This window comes from Trachurus trachurus (genome assembly GCF_905171665.1).
Source record: "Trachurus trachurus genome assembly, chromosome: 20".
NCBI classification, from domain to species: domain Eukaryota; kingdom Metazoa; phylum Chordata; class Actinopteri; order Carangiformes; family Carangidae; genus Trachurus; species Trachurus trachurus.
The window spans coordinates 19,250,980-19,266,844 of record NC_139911.1 but is presented as its reverse complement, the minus strand read 5'-3'; the positions used below and the strand labels follow the sequence as shown (position 1 = coordinate 19,266,844).

At 40.6% G+C, this 15,865-nt stretch overlaps 2 protein-coding genes across 2 annotated transcripts in view; both read left to right on the top strand.

Annotated features, from left to right (window-relative positions):
* The window catches only part of cops9 (COP9 signalosome subunit 9), a 46,883-nt gene extending 32,557 nt beyond the window's left edge, over window positions 1–14,326 (top strand). Inside the window, exons 2-4 of the mRNA XM_083995774.1 lie at window positions 8,571–8,699; window positions 9,489–9,561; window positions 14,141–14,326. Of these exons, the coding sequence (XP_083851900.1) occupies window positions 8,637–8,699; window positions 9,489–9,561; window positions 14,141–14,178 (174 nt within the window). The 5' untranslated portion in view covers window positions 8,571–8,636 and the 3' untranslated portion in view covers window positions 14,179–14,326. The remainder of the gene's footprint in view (window positions 1–8,570; window positions 8,700–9,488; window positions 9,562–14,140) is intronic.
* On the top strand, window positions 4,172–7,581 carry otos (otospiralin; the record flags this gene model as incomplete). The annotated part of the gene is made up of 3 exons (XM_083995356.1): window positions 4,172–4,229; window positions 4,729–4,752; window positions 7,394–7,581. 3 exons carry the CDS (start codon window positions 4,172–4,174, stop codon window positions 7,579–7,581), a joined length of 270 nt encoding a protein of 89 aa, XP_083851482.1.
* Window positions 14,327–15,865: the final 1,539 nt, after the last annotated feature.

Below are 15,865 nucleotides of genomic sequence, written 5' to 3'. Positions count from 1 at the left end.
TCTGGTCTGAGTCACGATCTGACTGTGGTTGAATCTCCAGGTGAGACTGAAGCCTGTGAGGGAAGTGTTGGAGGTGGAGCAGGAGATTGTAGCTTCATGGTGGGACACAGTGATAGAAGCTGAAATGATACAACACAGAAACACATAAAAATGATAAATGCTAAAAAGATTCTGGTTCCCTGAAATGTCTCTACAGACACTTACCTGGTTTCAACAAAGTGGCTCTCCTCCAGTTACTGCGAGTGCTGATGTTGCAGCTGTAGATCAGATCAGTATCTGAACGTATCAGAGAACCACTGATGTTGTAGAGCAGCTGTTCAGTCTCCTGGACTTTAGTTTGGTTCTTGAAGGCCACATTGGATGGAGGACTGGTAGACCAGTAGAGTTCAGGCTCAGGGTAGATCCCCTCTGAGCTGTAGGTGATGTTGTCTCCAACCTGCTGGAGGTCGACTTTAGTCACTGGAGCTGCAGAAAAAAGATAGTGTGTTCATGAATGAACAGTTAATATTGGGCCAGTTTGGCGGCAAGGCAATTGTTTGGATTTGCTCTGCGATTCTCGTACCGTCCACTTTCAGGTTGATGAATGACTCCTTGTTTCCTCTGATGGTGCTGGTGAAGCACTCGTATCTCCCCTGGTCCTGAACCTTCACCCCTGTCAGCTGCAGTGAGGCGTTTCCTCTGGAGATCTGGTCCTGGAACAGTGATGTTCTGCCTCTGAAGCTCTGGACCTGGAGTCCCAGCTGGTCTTGGTTGTGGTAGTAGGAGTGGACAGGAAGCTCACCAGCTGTCAGCTGAAACCAGTGGACGACCACATCCTTGCCGACTTGGAAGCTGCACGGTAAGATGCAGCTCTCCATGAAAACACAGGACACCTCAGTGTCTGTAACACAGGAGGTTCAGAGCTTGTTCATGAGAAAAAAAATGTGCTTGTTATTTATTTATTTATTTTATTTAACCTTTATTTTACCAGGCAAATTGCTTGAGATAAAAAAAAATCTCTTTTACGAGCATGGCCTGGCCAAGAAAGCAGCAACAAGATAATATACACACAAAGAAGTGAGGACGAATATGAGAGAGAGAGAAAAGAGAGAGAGAGAGAGAAAAGATGAATGACGTCCAGAGTTCTACAGTCCGGGAGGGATATGGGGGGAAGAGAAGGAGGACGGGAGGGCTGTGTGGTACAAGGGGAGGCTGTACCAGGGGATCCTGAAGGAAGAGAGATTATGTTAAATCAGCCAGGGCAGAACAGAACAATGTTATGTTTATGCCAAAGATTCTAATAATAGATAATTAGACAATTAGCCTATAATAATAATCATATGATAATAAAAGCATAAAATAAGTGTAGATCTCAAGAACATTCGATATTTTGAGAGAAAACCTGACCAGCCCCACTCAGTAGCCTACTAAATAAACTGCTCACACTCAGTTACTGTTGGGAAGAAGATACAGTATCTGCTCTCACTCTACAACAAGCGGATTAATGGTCTGCTTCATCCTGAAATAAAACATTCACAAGTAAAAACAGCCTGAGAAAGAGATAATTGCCAACAGTCTGGCCTCTGTTTTATTCTGCTATTGATGAAGATTATTCTTTCAGCACAACGTACCACACTGAAACAATGAATCAGTTACACTTTAAACTAGTTTATATCCTGTCTGTTTATATCCTGGCAGTGAACGCCTCACTTACCTCCTCTGGAAGGGGTTGACATCCACAAGAAAGTCATGACCCCCAAACACAGGGCGCCCTCACCACCCATCATCGTCTTGTAAACTTCATATGTGTAAAAAACACACACACACACACACACACACACACACACACACACACACACACACACACACACACACACACACACACACACACACACAAAAACAATTTATAATAATACCATTGTGTTACACTGCTGTACACTGTGACTCTATGAACTCTCGGACTCTACAGTCTGTAATTGCAAAGTTAATAGATGTTGACATGATTTTATTGATGATATAGAAAATAATATAAAGATGACACTGTTTGTTTTTGTTTATTTTGTTATTATAACATAACAATTAGCCTATCCAACAAAGTATTTTACCTTTCAATCACTAGGTTGCTCAGAGTAAACACAGAGAACACCAGACTCACCCCTTTGAAGGAGCCGTAACTCCGATCAGAGAAATCCCGGTCAGCAGACACAGCAGGGCTCTATGTTCATTTGATTTCTGTTTGTGTCTTCCTCTTCTCCAACATTTTCCTTCTTCAAACGGGAAGTCAAAGGTCAGAGTCATCAGTTTTGAAAAAGCATACAGTTTAAAGCAGAAGTAAGCGGAATTTTTGTGTTAATATAAGTCTTAAATAGTTATATCTTCCGACAGCAATCACTTACATAGAGTGTTTGGTCCGAAAAAAGGGTCTGTCAGTCACTCTGCTCTGCTGTAAGCCGAGGAGAAAACCTCTTGTATACTTCCTTGTATCCTACAACCATTATCCAATGAGGAGAGAGAACGGCATAAAGGATGTGCGTGAATGTGGTGACGTAGGGACGAGGACCAATAGATCCATGACGAGGGCGGGGACTGCTAACTCCATCGGCCTACAAGACGTTACCCAAAACGACCGGATCGCTTACTTCTGCTTTAATCAGTTTTGAAGGAAAATGGCTGAATTCCTCAGTGCTGAGCATGAATTTTGAGTTCATCATGGACACAACTCTTTTCATCAATCTGTCAAATTCACATTAACAAACACAGCATCTTCATATTAACCTCCTGAGACCCTGCGTCCTCATACGAGGACATTACAGTTTTGCCTCTTAGCACCATGATACTCCATTTTTAAAAACTTTGAGCTATTAGCCACATTTAGGGACACTGCCTGCACCAACTTGTGGTGATACCACAAATTTCACCAATTTCTTTGGGGGGGAAAAATGGCGGGAATTTCAGCCGGAGCCTTCTATGGCAGTTCCCAGAAGATAAAAGACCAAGATAAGAATTAAATCCAAATTTTATGAATGAAACCAGTGTATTTATGTACAACAATGTCTCTGTCTTCATATGGCATTAAAATTTGACACATTTTAGTAATAGTAGCAGACTAGGACATCAATAAATGTCACGTCCTCGTTTGAGGATGTTGGGACTATGTTATGTTATTAAAGTACCATGTTGTTGTCTTTTTTTTGTGATATCACCACAAGATGGCACAGGCAGTGGCCCTAAATGTGGCTAATAAGTCACTAGGTAAGATAAGTTTTTAAAAATGAGAGTATCATGGTGCAAAGAGGCAAAAATAATGTCTTCGTATGAGGACGCAGGGTCTCAGGAGGATTCACATTTCTTAAAGACTACTCGTTATTACTTGACCGTTCCACTTCAGACTGATAGTACTTGACCCCAGGATGACACTCAGAAAAAATCAGGCCAATCTGATGTGGCATTTCAGAATAAAACCCCTTTGAACTTCCATATGTCACTGTATTCTATATACAGTAGGATTCATTGTTTTTCGACCCAATGTCCTCGTATGAGGACACTGATTTTTTGAGAGAACTACTTATTGTAGAAAGCTGAAATTTTGAATTTACACAAATTGGGCCCTTCTGGTCCCAAACAGCAAATACAGTTTTTTTTATGTTGAGATAGTCCCAGTGTCCTCATATGAGGACATCATTTTTTGCAAAAACTACTTCCTGTACAAAGACAAACTTTAGGTATTGTACTTATTAGGTCCTACTTATCCCAGATAGCAAGGAGAAATAAAAAATGCACACCAGAAAAAAGCTCGGGTCTCAGGAGGTTGCCACACGCTATATATTGTTATAACAATATATCAGTAAATCTGTTAACACCTGAAATTAATCTTAAATAGCCGACATGTGACAGTTACCACATCAGCAATTGGACGACCTGCAGTATATTCTGGGCAAGGCTTGTCCGGGCTGTGTGTGTGTGTGTGTTTGCATGTGTGAGTGGAGGTCTTCTGACTCTTGCTCGGCTAGACCCCACCCAGACACACCGTGAACCAGCAGACGAACAGCTGCACCTCTCTGCACGGCTTTACAGACTACAAACAGGTAGGCTAAATCTGCAGAAACTGATTTTTTCTCATTTATTCTCAGAGATTCACACAACAATTAAGACTAGTGCATGATGGGAATTTTTGTGAATTCAACAGGACAAGATGAAGCTGATGGTCTGGCTCAGTATTCTCCTCTGCCTCTTTGCCTGCCATTTCATAGGTGAGATTCATTCATTCATTCATTCATTCACTTTTTAAATACAGTTTTAGATACTGTCTTGATTGATAACTGCTGCTTACGTTATTTAAAAAAAGTGAAAACACATTGGTGTTAAGATTTAAGATCAAATCGGATTTTATGTTTATGTACAGATGTGAATGGTGAGGTGTGATTCTCCCAGATGTGACAGTGCTGCATTTGTTTTTGGTGCACAAAGAGGACTCTGTGTGAAGATGAATTCCTCCTGCTTCAGTGTGTGTGTGTGTGTGTGTGTGTGTGTGTGTGTGTGTGTGTGTATGCGTATGTGTCTGTATGCGTGTGTGTGTGCATGTGTGTGTGCTTGAAGGGTCAGCAATAATATTTGAAGAGGGAGCAGGTATCCTGCAGTCCTCTGGGAGAGAGTTCAGTTTTCCGGACCTGAATCCTGTCTTTGTAACTTGGGAAGCTAAGGAATGCTTGGAAATGTTAACTCTTTTTTTCTGTCTCTTCTTCTTTACAGAGGCCAGAGTCATCCCAGAAGGAGGTATAAAACACACATCATCATATTTAAGAAAACGTGACAAGTTTCACTTTTGTTATTATGTAATTTTGATCATTTGTTTTCTCTGTCCACTGTTTCAAACACTTTAAAAAATGAGGACACAATCACATTTATCTTTGTTCTGTATTGCAAACAAAATAGAATAAAATTTGGATCACCACGTAAGAGATGCATGTACAGCAAACTAAAATTGCTAAAGAAATCACCATAACTTAAAGCAGAAGTAAGTAGTCCGGTCGTTTTCGCTAATGCTGCATTCCAGGCAGGCTTTTGAAATCGTAAATTACAGCTTCAAGTCACAACTTACGACTTTGTAGCGTTCCAGGCAACCCACTCGTGTTTTTCCGACCTGTTTTACCGGTGAAAGTCACTATAACGGCCACTCGTAACTTCCGACCGGTGAACTCGTACCAGATCGAACTGGTACGACTTCACGGTCGGAAAAATACGAGTTTCCTTGAACGCACCATAACAGTCCTCGTCCCTACGTCGCCACATAGACCAGAGCGGCTTTTTTATGCAAATGAGAATGACTGATGCATCCTGGGTAATTTAGGGGCAGCACCCGGCATTTTTACATTGCACTCAGTGGCTTTTTGTGTTTTGATGGAGCGTAGACTAACTAACAATCAATTTGAATGTTTTATTTTTTGTTTCTTTTGTAGCACTATGTCTCATAATTATTTTGACACCCTCTTTGAAACCCACCATTAACGCTATCTTTTCTTAATCTCAATTAATTAATCTACCGGTATGCTAATTTAGGCCCCGTCCAGACGAACCCGTTTTTTTCGAATCCGGATAAATACTTTATCGGATTGGCCTCCCGTCCACACGGATCCGGCGTTTTCAGGGGGTGAAAACGGTATTTTTTGAAAACGGGTCCCAGAGTGGGAAAATTTGAAAACGCCGCCCCAGCGTTTCCGTTTGGACGGCCAATACGGACTTTTTCTGAAACGATGATGTCATGCCCCCCGCTGCTCTACCTGTAACCTGAGACACACACACACACACACACACACACACACACACACACCCCTGCAGCAGCTGCTGCACACTGACAGTCTATGCACGTAACGTAACAACAACAACGGCCGACTAACGTCGCGTCGCTCAGACGCTGCAGCTGAATCACGGCTGTTTAATCATCACTGATCGTAATATTTACTCTGACACGACTCCCTGTCAACATTTAATCCCATGTTTGAGTTTGAATACAGCGGGGACTTCTTCTTCTATTGAATTACAGCGGGGACTTCCCGTCTTCTTCAGCTGTCTTAAGTGTTTATGTGTGGCAGGCAGCGCTGCAGCGACACACACACTCCACACACACGCCTGCAGTATGTAGGTACTACAGCGTTTTGGGTCGTTTTCACCGGATCAGTGTGGACGCAGATATTTCTAAAAACGATGCCGTGTTTACGGAGATTTTTTTCAAAACGATTAAGAAAAAGATCGGATTCAGTGAAGCCGCGTTTTCGTGTGGATGGGGCCTTAGCCTCCCACAGTGATCAATGACCCCACAAAGTGGCCAGAAATGTCTGACCCAGACATCTACACGTATTTGGTGGAATCACCGGGGAGGTTTTGGCTAAGTGTTGTGTGTAAATAGCCTGTTAATAGCCAACTTTTTGTTAGTTAGTTTGTCAAGCCAGTTAGGCTGAACTTTTCAATGGAGGGATGCCGGGTGCTGCCCCTAAATTACCCAGGATGCATCAGTCATTCTCATTTGTATAAATAAGCCGCTCTGGTCTATTCACGGCGTCCCTTGGCTGCACACACAGCCCTGCATGCCGTTCTCTCTCCTCATTGGATAAAAACTGTAGGATACGATAAATGTTTTCTCCAAGGCTCAGAGCAGAGCAGAGTGACTGACAGACCCGTGTTTCAGACCAAACACTCTATGTAAGTGATTGCTGTCGGAAGATATAACTATTTAAGACTTATATTAACACAAATATATCACTTACTTCTGCTTTAAATCAGTTGTAGTAAAATGCATTGATCTGTCAACCCAGGATTTGTGGCCTTTTTGAAATTAAGATAAAAGACAAAATAGTTTCCATAACTGATGCACAGGTATCATTTTTCAGTATAATACTGTATGAAATTAAAAGAAACAACAAAAAAAGAACCTCAACAGTATAGGTGCTCTATTTTAGTTGTTGTTTTATTCTTATTATTTTATTATTATGTATCATTATCATTCCTAGTTCAGTTGTATTATAATGTTGAACTGGCCAAATGAAACTTTCACTTCAATTGGATAAAGGAGAACAAGAATGTTTGTTTGTTTGATAAAATGTATGATTTGGAACAAGATTATGAAACTGGTCAAAAGGGCTGAAATAGTTGTCACAAGTTACATCAATACTCACAACACATGTTGGATACTTACACACAGCCTCACAGCCTTCTTCCAAAGGTTGTGTAAACACACACCGACTGATCATTAAGTCAGCTTCAGAGAACCCAAGACAGGGCCAGGACCTGTCTGGTTTAATTGCAACATATCATAATCAAATAACTAATGGAATGTGAAAGCTTATGTAACGGTGAGTGAGGGTTATCCTTAACTTATCTGCTGTCCTTCCCTGACCTGCTGTTGTGTTGTGTGTTTTAGCACCATATGATGAACCACCAGCTGTTCCCTACTGGCCCTACTCAACCTCTGACTTCTGGAACTACATTGAATACTTCAAATCTATCGGCGCTTACAACCACATCAACGAGATGGCCCGGGCCTTCTTTGCCCACCAGCCCATCGGAGACACCCTGGGATACGAGACCAATGCAGGACACGAGCACTGAAGGGGGTGGAAGCAGCCAGGAGGGGAAGAAAGGGTAGAAAGGGATCTGTTGAATCCTAATTATAAAGGAATGCATTTCATCATAGGTGAAGGGAAATGGAAGCAAAACATATTTTTTTTCTTGGTTTAACACTCGATGTGTTGTCATAGAAAACCTATAGAACTGAAAGTTAGAGTAAGTAGATCTTTTGTAGCGTAACTTGTATATCTTCATAATACGCCAAAAATAAACATGTTTCAGATATAATGTCAATAAAATTGTGTAATTGAAAAAAAAAACTTTATCAGTGAATGTTTTCTTCTTTTTCCCCTTTTTACTTTCTTGTCTTTTTCTCTGTCAATAAAACATTGCGATTCGACACCAGCAAAGTCACTGTAGGCCTATGGTATAATCATAATTTTCACAAATATTCCTCTGAATAGGCTATTAAGAATTAACAGTGAATATGTGTAGCCTAATCCCAGAAAAAGTGTGTATCCAGCAGCTGATACAACACCGACCATACAGAATTCAGGTAGTGGGACATGAATTTATCCATATGTAGCAAAACAAGAGGAAGGCATATGACTGTGGCAAAACAGGAGAAATGAATATGCACTTTCTTTTATATTTTATGTGGAAGCCTGCATGTTCATGACAGCATGGTAGCTAAAGTGGAACTGATAAGAGAGGAGTGTGTGAGGAGCCTGGCTTGCTGATGTCAGGCCTCATTTAATGACAATGTAATATCGTTATGACAGAAAATCCATCAAAATGAAAAGAGAAGCTGTTATTACCACCACTTCTCAATAATAATAATAAAAAAAAACACAGAACATGATGAAGGCACATGCTGCTGCTGCTGAGACATGTGGTAAGTAATCATAAGACGTAAGTGATACCGAAACTGGCCAGTAGGAGGAAGCAACGTGTCTAGAGTAGCCTACTCCCGAAAAGCTAAGAGAACAGGAAGAAGAATACATTTGTTTTGTTTATAGCCGAGCAGCTAGCCCAGCTAGCCACAAACTCAAAGCTACGACATAGAGTAACAGTTGCTGAACTGTGGTTGAAATAAAATGAAACCTGCAGTGGACGAGATGTTTCCTGAGGGAGCAGGTCCGTATGTGGATCTAGACGAGGTCAGTGGAGTTGAAGTAACAACACAGGCTTTTTAACTCTGGCTAATTAATGCTAGCCCAGCTAGCTCGATGTAACGTTACTGACTAAACTAACAAAAACAAGTATCTTGTAATCTCAAATGCACCAGACATGAAGTCAGTCTGGAGATGAGGCAGACGTTTACAGCTTAAGTTATTGTCAAACGTTAAATAATGTATGTGTTTTGCTAGGAAACGTTACTTTTATTGTTTGCTTTATTGCACAGCACCTGCTGCTACCTTCATTATTCTCAGCTGTGTCCCAGAGCAGCAGCTTTCAGCACAGATAAAATAAATAGATAACATAATATGTCTAGACTGTCCTTTGGTTAGCAATGTAGTTTAATTAAATGTCAGATACAGAGAAGTTATCAAAAAACAACATATTAGGCTGATACCTATGTTGTAGCCTACTACTTTGGGATATCGCAAATTAGAAATAACTGCTATTGATTAGCTATGAGTTTCCCAGGGACCAAGGTGTCTTCAAAATACTTAGTTTGACCAACCAGGACTAGAAAAACCAAAGTTTACTCTTATACAAGTCAAAGAAAAGCAGCAAATTATTAAATTTAGAAGCTGAAGCCAACAAACATTTGGTATTTTAGCCTATATAAAATAACTGAAATGACTGATTAATAATCCAAATAGCTGCTGAATAATTTTCTTTCAGTTGACTAATCTCTAAAATCGTTTATCTCTTAATACTTATATCCACTGTATGTGCTGTGCTCATGTCTGATGAGTGGTTGTACTGTTGTGTGTTGACAGGCAGGAGGCAGCAGCGGCCTGCTAATGGACCTGGCAGCCAATGAAAAAGCAGTTCATTCTGATTTCTTTAATGGTAAGTCAACTGTATGTGCCCAAACACATCTCTTCCACATCTCCATCCTTTTCTTTTCCAGTGATGTCACACTTATTAAAGTACATACAAACAACCTTTTTTTAAAACCGAAATCTTGCTTAATCTGGTTCTCTAATCCAATTCATGAGCCTAAATTTCTTGATTCATGTCACAACTAACTAAACACTAAAGCGATCAAACAGAAGCAACCAAATACTCCTTTGTCCCTTTAATGATCGTATCTGATAGAGAAATGTGAAGGACTTTGACGTAAATACCCTCAAGTGTCTAGTTAAACGCGTGGGCATGATTCTCTTTCATCTGTCCACTTCACTGTGTGACCCACACTTGTAACTAAACACTCAGGATCGTACACATGAAAGCTTGTGCATACGTTCATATAGGCTGTCAGACCATTCCTCGTTTCTGCCCTGAGCTCATGTGAATTAGAAAACCGAATTCCCTTCTGTGAATTTTTCCTTAATGAAACACCTTTAATTAAAACCTGGTTCCCACACACACACACACACACAGACACATAGACATCTGTCACGGAAACCTCATTATTTGGTCATTTAAAGCTTCAACTTTAACAAAACTAAATAATAGTATATAAATATATATAATATATAAAGTATATTGAACTAACTAACTAACTAACCAACCCTATAAATATATAGATAAAAAGCTGAACATTTCAAACACATGAATGGAAGAAAAAAATAAGTTTGGCATTGTTTATGCATAAGAAAGGGTAACGGGGACAAACTGCATGGAAACTTTAGGTTAAGCGTAAGCACATTGTGCAGTTTTCCTGCTTTAACCACATTGTCTTCTTACATTAACCCTCAAAAATCCGGCCGTTCCCCAGTAAACACGGGTTTATGTGCTGGAGCGCGTAAACACATACAGAGAGGACGCACAAAAACACTAAGCTAATCTGTTTTCCGTCTTGCAGCGTTGGCTGCAGGCAAAACAATTTTGGCTCCGCAGCACATGACCTAGAAAGAAAAGAGCTGATTGTTAAAAAGAGGGGGAATGAAATAAAAAAGGAAAAGAGGAGAGAAGAGAAGAGGTGGACGGTAAAGTGAGTTTTATAGCTGCTGTAAGACTGAAACTCAGCAGGACGCCTCGCCAGTCAGCTGCTTTAAAACACACACACACCTTTAAATCATTTGGGTTGTTAACACTGCTCAGACTTACATTGAGTCTATTCTCATGTGTGGCGTGTTGTAGTCCAGCCATACCCAGTTTAGAATAAAGTTATTATCAAATTACTGTCCTTTATCAAATCTTATTGGGTTTGACTTTCTATATTTACAAGTCGCTAAAAACTCTGTTTTGCCTCAGTGGCTCAAAAAGCACAAAAGAGACGAGCAGCAGAGAGGCTGTGTGAAATGCTCGGTATGACACGTTCAAGGACCAGCTGTAGTTTTCTGTCCTCACTCCATATACTGAACCATAAAGTTGATGAGATCAAAAAGTTTGAACACAGTAAAAGTAGAGACTTTTTATATACACTCTGTCCACTTAGTGATGCATCTTTTCATTCATAAATAAGCTCCAGCTGTAAACAGACTAATGGCAAAACATTTCTATTCATCCAGCTGATGACACCTGACATAATGGGTTTTAGAAAATATTTATATCAGAGCTCAACAAAAGTGGATAATTGGCTGATCTGGAAATGGATCCTAAAGTGCCAGAGCCCATCTCTATTTGTAACGCTACTTCAGTGATCAGGGACACAACACACTATCGCCTTTTGTATTTACATAATGAAAATGTATATGCACTTACGCAGGTGTGGTCCTTATATGCAACGGCCCTGAGATTCTATTAAGTCAAGGACCGGAGAGAGCTCATCTTCTTTTCTCTTGAAATATGTGAAGCCGTGTGTGACTCTTGACATGCTTGTACTGTGTTCATTCACAACTACTTATCTGATGTTGTGAACACGTTATTGTGTATTTCCTCAATACGAGACGCCCCAGAATATGTTCAAACCTCCAGAAAGCGGAAGTTCCATTCGGCCCAGTGAAGTGCAGGATGAACCAATTCACCTTCATTGTGGTCTGTCTATAAAAGCAGCACAGACATTATCATCTAAGAGATCAGCGAGTTGTTTTAAAGCGCTCCTGTCTGTGTTTATTGAACGGGTTAGAGGGTGATGATGCAAAACCATGGTTTGATTCCAAAAAGATGTTGTCCTTTATTGTGGCTCCTGTAGGTGGAACGGGGAAATGACAGTATGATGTAAAGTGCTGTTAAAAGGTCGACTCGCGAGGGTGAAACGAGGGTGTGTTGTGTTTTGAAACTTGTGTTGCGCTGGAGCTGTTTGTTTACTGCGAAAAAAAAAAAAAAATTGCAAAGGGTTATGGGTAGCCGAAGGCCAAGCTCTTTGACTTGCAGACCGCTCTTTATTAGGTAAAACGTAGGAATGTCCTGTTCCTGGAAACCACAGACAAACCACAGAGTAAGCAATTTCAAGTCTTGTGTGGCAAAATCAGTTCCTGTGTCTGGACACTCTTGAAAATGTATGAAATTTATGTGAATATGGCAGATATAAATAAAATCTATACAGCCTATAAAAATGGCTGCAAACTACTTCTAACCTTTTAAATCTGTCTGCAAAAACCCCAAAGAGTAGGCTATTTCAGCATATTCTGCATCAGTTAATTCATAGTGATAATGTCCTGTAACAAATTCTTCTACAAAACTTCAAGCAGACAGCTCTAAAAGGTCAGTTTTCTATTTTTTGATACAGGGATGACAAAGCTTAAAACAGTGTGTGACTTAGGTGGAGTCTACAGATGAGTCAGTTGTGGATTATTTAACTGGTCGCCCCCAAACGGATCAGTCAGAAAAGACATCACTGGTGACCAAACCATAGCCAACGTGTGATTCTTACAGTTCTCCATTGGAATTGATGAAGTTCATAGGCAAATTCGCCTATTTACATATTTCCACATAGTTTTAGGAATAGGTTCATTACCTTTAATTGTCGGTGCAAGCTGTTTTTAGATCGGTGGTGCTGCTCAGCTAACGCAACGGAGGCTCATGGTATTTCTGCGTTTTCCCCCATCAAACTCAATACACAATCCGACAACTCCAAAACGCTCTTGTGGACAAGTTGTGACCTGCACATTCGCCACGCTGTGAAGTAATTATTAGGTGATAACATTACGACACATGAAGCAAAGACTCTGAACTATTTTCGCGTTTTCGCAATTAAAGGTAATAAAGCTACCCCTGAGACTATAGGGATTATGGCAATAGGCGAATTTGCCAAAATGTTGAAATATCCCTTTAATCTGGACATTTTGGAAAGTGACGCCCAATACCAGACATTTTACATGAGATCAACAGCACCATGTTAATTTGCAGTGCTTGTAGTGAGTCACTCACATTGGCCAGGAGTGGTGTTGCTGGAGAACACAGTTTGCCTTCTTTCCCAACATCGACAACATCAGCTCTTAAGCAGCACAGATGTGGAGTTGAGACTAGAAATCTACTTTAGCCTCTGCAGCCCATTGATCACCTGTAATGATTATTCTCATTATTGACTCATTTGTCTGTTATTTTGTTAATGATTGGTAAATCCTTAGGTCAGTACAATGTCCATGATGTTGAAAAATGCTCCCTGCAATAACTAATTTGACGTTTTCTAATGGTAATATTGTTAATCTTTAATGTCCCCCAAGGGGCAATTCAATATACAAACATAAAGCAATAGTAAATAGATAGGAATACATCAATAATACATCCTAGAATTAATACATAAGAAATACCAGAATATATCATATTGAACTAATTTCTGTGGGTTGTCCAAACCCCACAGAAATTAGTTCAATATGACAAAAGAGAAATAAAACCTTCAGACAACAATTCAGAGCAGTAGGGGCAGAAAAAGCAAATCTGAAATTGTTCAAGCAGAAGTAAGCGATCCGGTCGTTTTGGCTAACTTCTTGTCAGCCGATGGAGTTAGCAGCTCCCGCCCTCGTCCCTACGTCACCACATTCACGCGCATCCCTTGGCTGCACACACAGAGAGGACCGCCCCTGAGAGAGCAGAGTGACTGACAGACCCGTGTTTCAGACCAAACACTCTATGTAAGTGATTGCTGTCGGAAGATATAACTATTTAAGACTTATATTAACACAAACATTCCGCTTACTTCTGCTTTAAGCTCCAGGGGAAATCAGCCTACAGGCTATTTGTTGTTGTCTAATCTTTTTTAATTAGTATCATGATCATTTCTTGTCTAATGATGGGTAGGTTTTTTCTGTTTGTTTTTCTACCTCAGTTGTCCTCGGGTACTTTGCAGTAATGTGGACAGTGGACTGCATGTCTACAGCTCCCATATGTTTCAACACAAACAAACAAAAGTCAAAGGCAGATAAAAGGAACCACCTCACAGCATATGTTGTGAGAAGATTTAACCGGTTCAAACTCAAGCCAGAGTCAAAAAAGTAGTTGTATAATTGCATAATTAGCAGAGAATGTAGGAGTTTTGGGAAACAGCTGTACTATAATTCTAACCCTGTGCTCTTCCTCCTTGTCTCTTTTCCATCTGCAGACTTTGAGGATCTTTTCGATGACGATGACCTACAGTGATGACGTCTCGCACCAGAACGATTGTGTAGATAAAAAAAAAGAAAAATTGTGAAGATGGTCTTATTTTCTCTCACTTGTACAGCCCCTCCCCCTCCCTCCCTCCATGTCACTCACCACTATACTGAAAATAAAGCCTTTTTTGCTGTCAATGTGAACCAGGTGTCTGTGAATTGTGAGAATCCCTTACATTCCAGCTTTAGAGAAAATTATGAGTATGGTTTTGGCGGCGTCGTGTTTGAATCTGCACCCTCGGCTGGATTGTAGGTTTGCGGCCACTGCGAAACACCTGTTAGCTAACGTAATTACATACAAGATACAGTGTTAACATGAGCGCTAAATGTTCAGTTAGGGCACGACGGGACAGGAAAAGGGGGCTGCAAAAAAATGTGGAAATGCTAAAGAGCTAGAAGAGAAAATAAAGAATTCAGGTGCAGACTCCGGCAGTAAAAAGTCTTGCTGTCAGGTCGGCAGTAACAGTCAATATATTGATCGAGTCAGGTGTCATAAAAAAGAGGAAAATGGAAAAGCATTTGATTTTCCCTGTAAGGTTAGAGTCATGTCTTATCTGCCTCAGCCGTCTTCAAATACTTGTTCTGACTTTCAGATGAGCTTTGCGGTTTTTGTTTCTCCGTTTTTTTTTATTTTCCATGAGATGATGCAGGCCGGCATAAACCAGCTGCATGTGTAGGTGTTAAAAGACAAAGGCTGTTTGAAATCTGCAGCAACATTTGCACATGAGAGTTGTAAACCACCGAAACAGATCTGCAAACATGCTGCCACAAACATCCCCTTCTGGTTTTTAGGCTTTACGTGAGATTGTGGCCGCAGGGATTTGCTCCCATTCAGCTGCAAGAGCATTAGTGAGGTAAGGTGCTGGCGTCGGGGCGATAAAACCTGGCTCACAGTTGGCGGCGTTCCTGTTCATCCCGGAGGTGTTAGATGGAGGGTTTGAGGTCGAGCAGACCAGACACTCTCCGGACTGTCGGCATGGTTTCTTTATGGACCTCACTTTGTCCACAGAGGCCTTTGAAATATCACTACATGCTTGAGTGGGCACATTCTCATTCATCTTCTTACCGACTGTGATTCTAAATTAACAGTTGGGTGCAAAGTTACAACAATTTTGGTTATTTTATGGTCTCAAAGATCAGATGGAAGCATGTGCGTCCATACACCAATCAGATTATTGATGAAGCTTCCTGAGCTGTTCACCCATGGTCAGGTAAATCCGATCAAACCACGCCCACACAGTCCTGATTAAAGCCGATTAGCTGAAATTAAAGTAGCTCAACATTTTTGGCAAACATGCTTTTGCCTTTTTGCCAGGTTAGATGCAGATGTTGGTACCAGTCTCACATCTGTACCTCCGATACTAAACTAGGGTCTTTAGCTTGTAAACTTAACTGAGCACAATCAGCAGGAAACAGCCTGGAAGAACGTCTCGCTCCCTGTAAGGGTTTCCTGCTTACCGACAAATAATTCTAGTTTACGTTGACGACTAAATATCTTAATTATAGGTTACATGATGTGACAAAAGCAAAACACAAAAAAACAAAAACAAGGTTTCAGTGGTTTTAAGATTCCTCAAGTCACAGCCAGTCACTGGACACAGCCCAGACTATAATAAACAGCTCCACAAAGTAAAGTGACTTTACTTTAACAAGATTGGAGTTACAATAATAATACA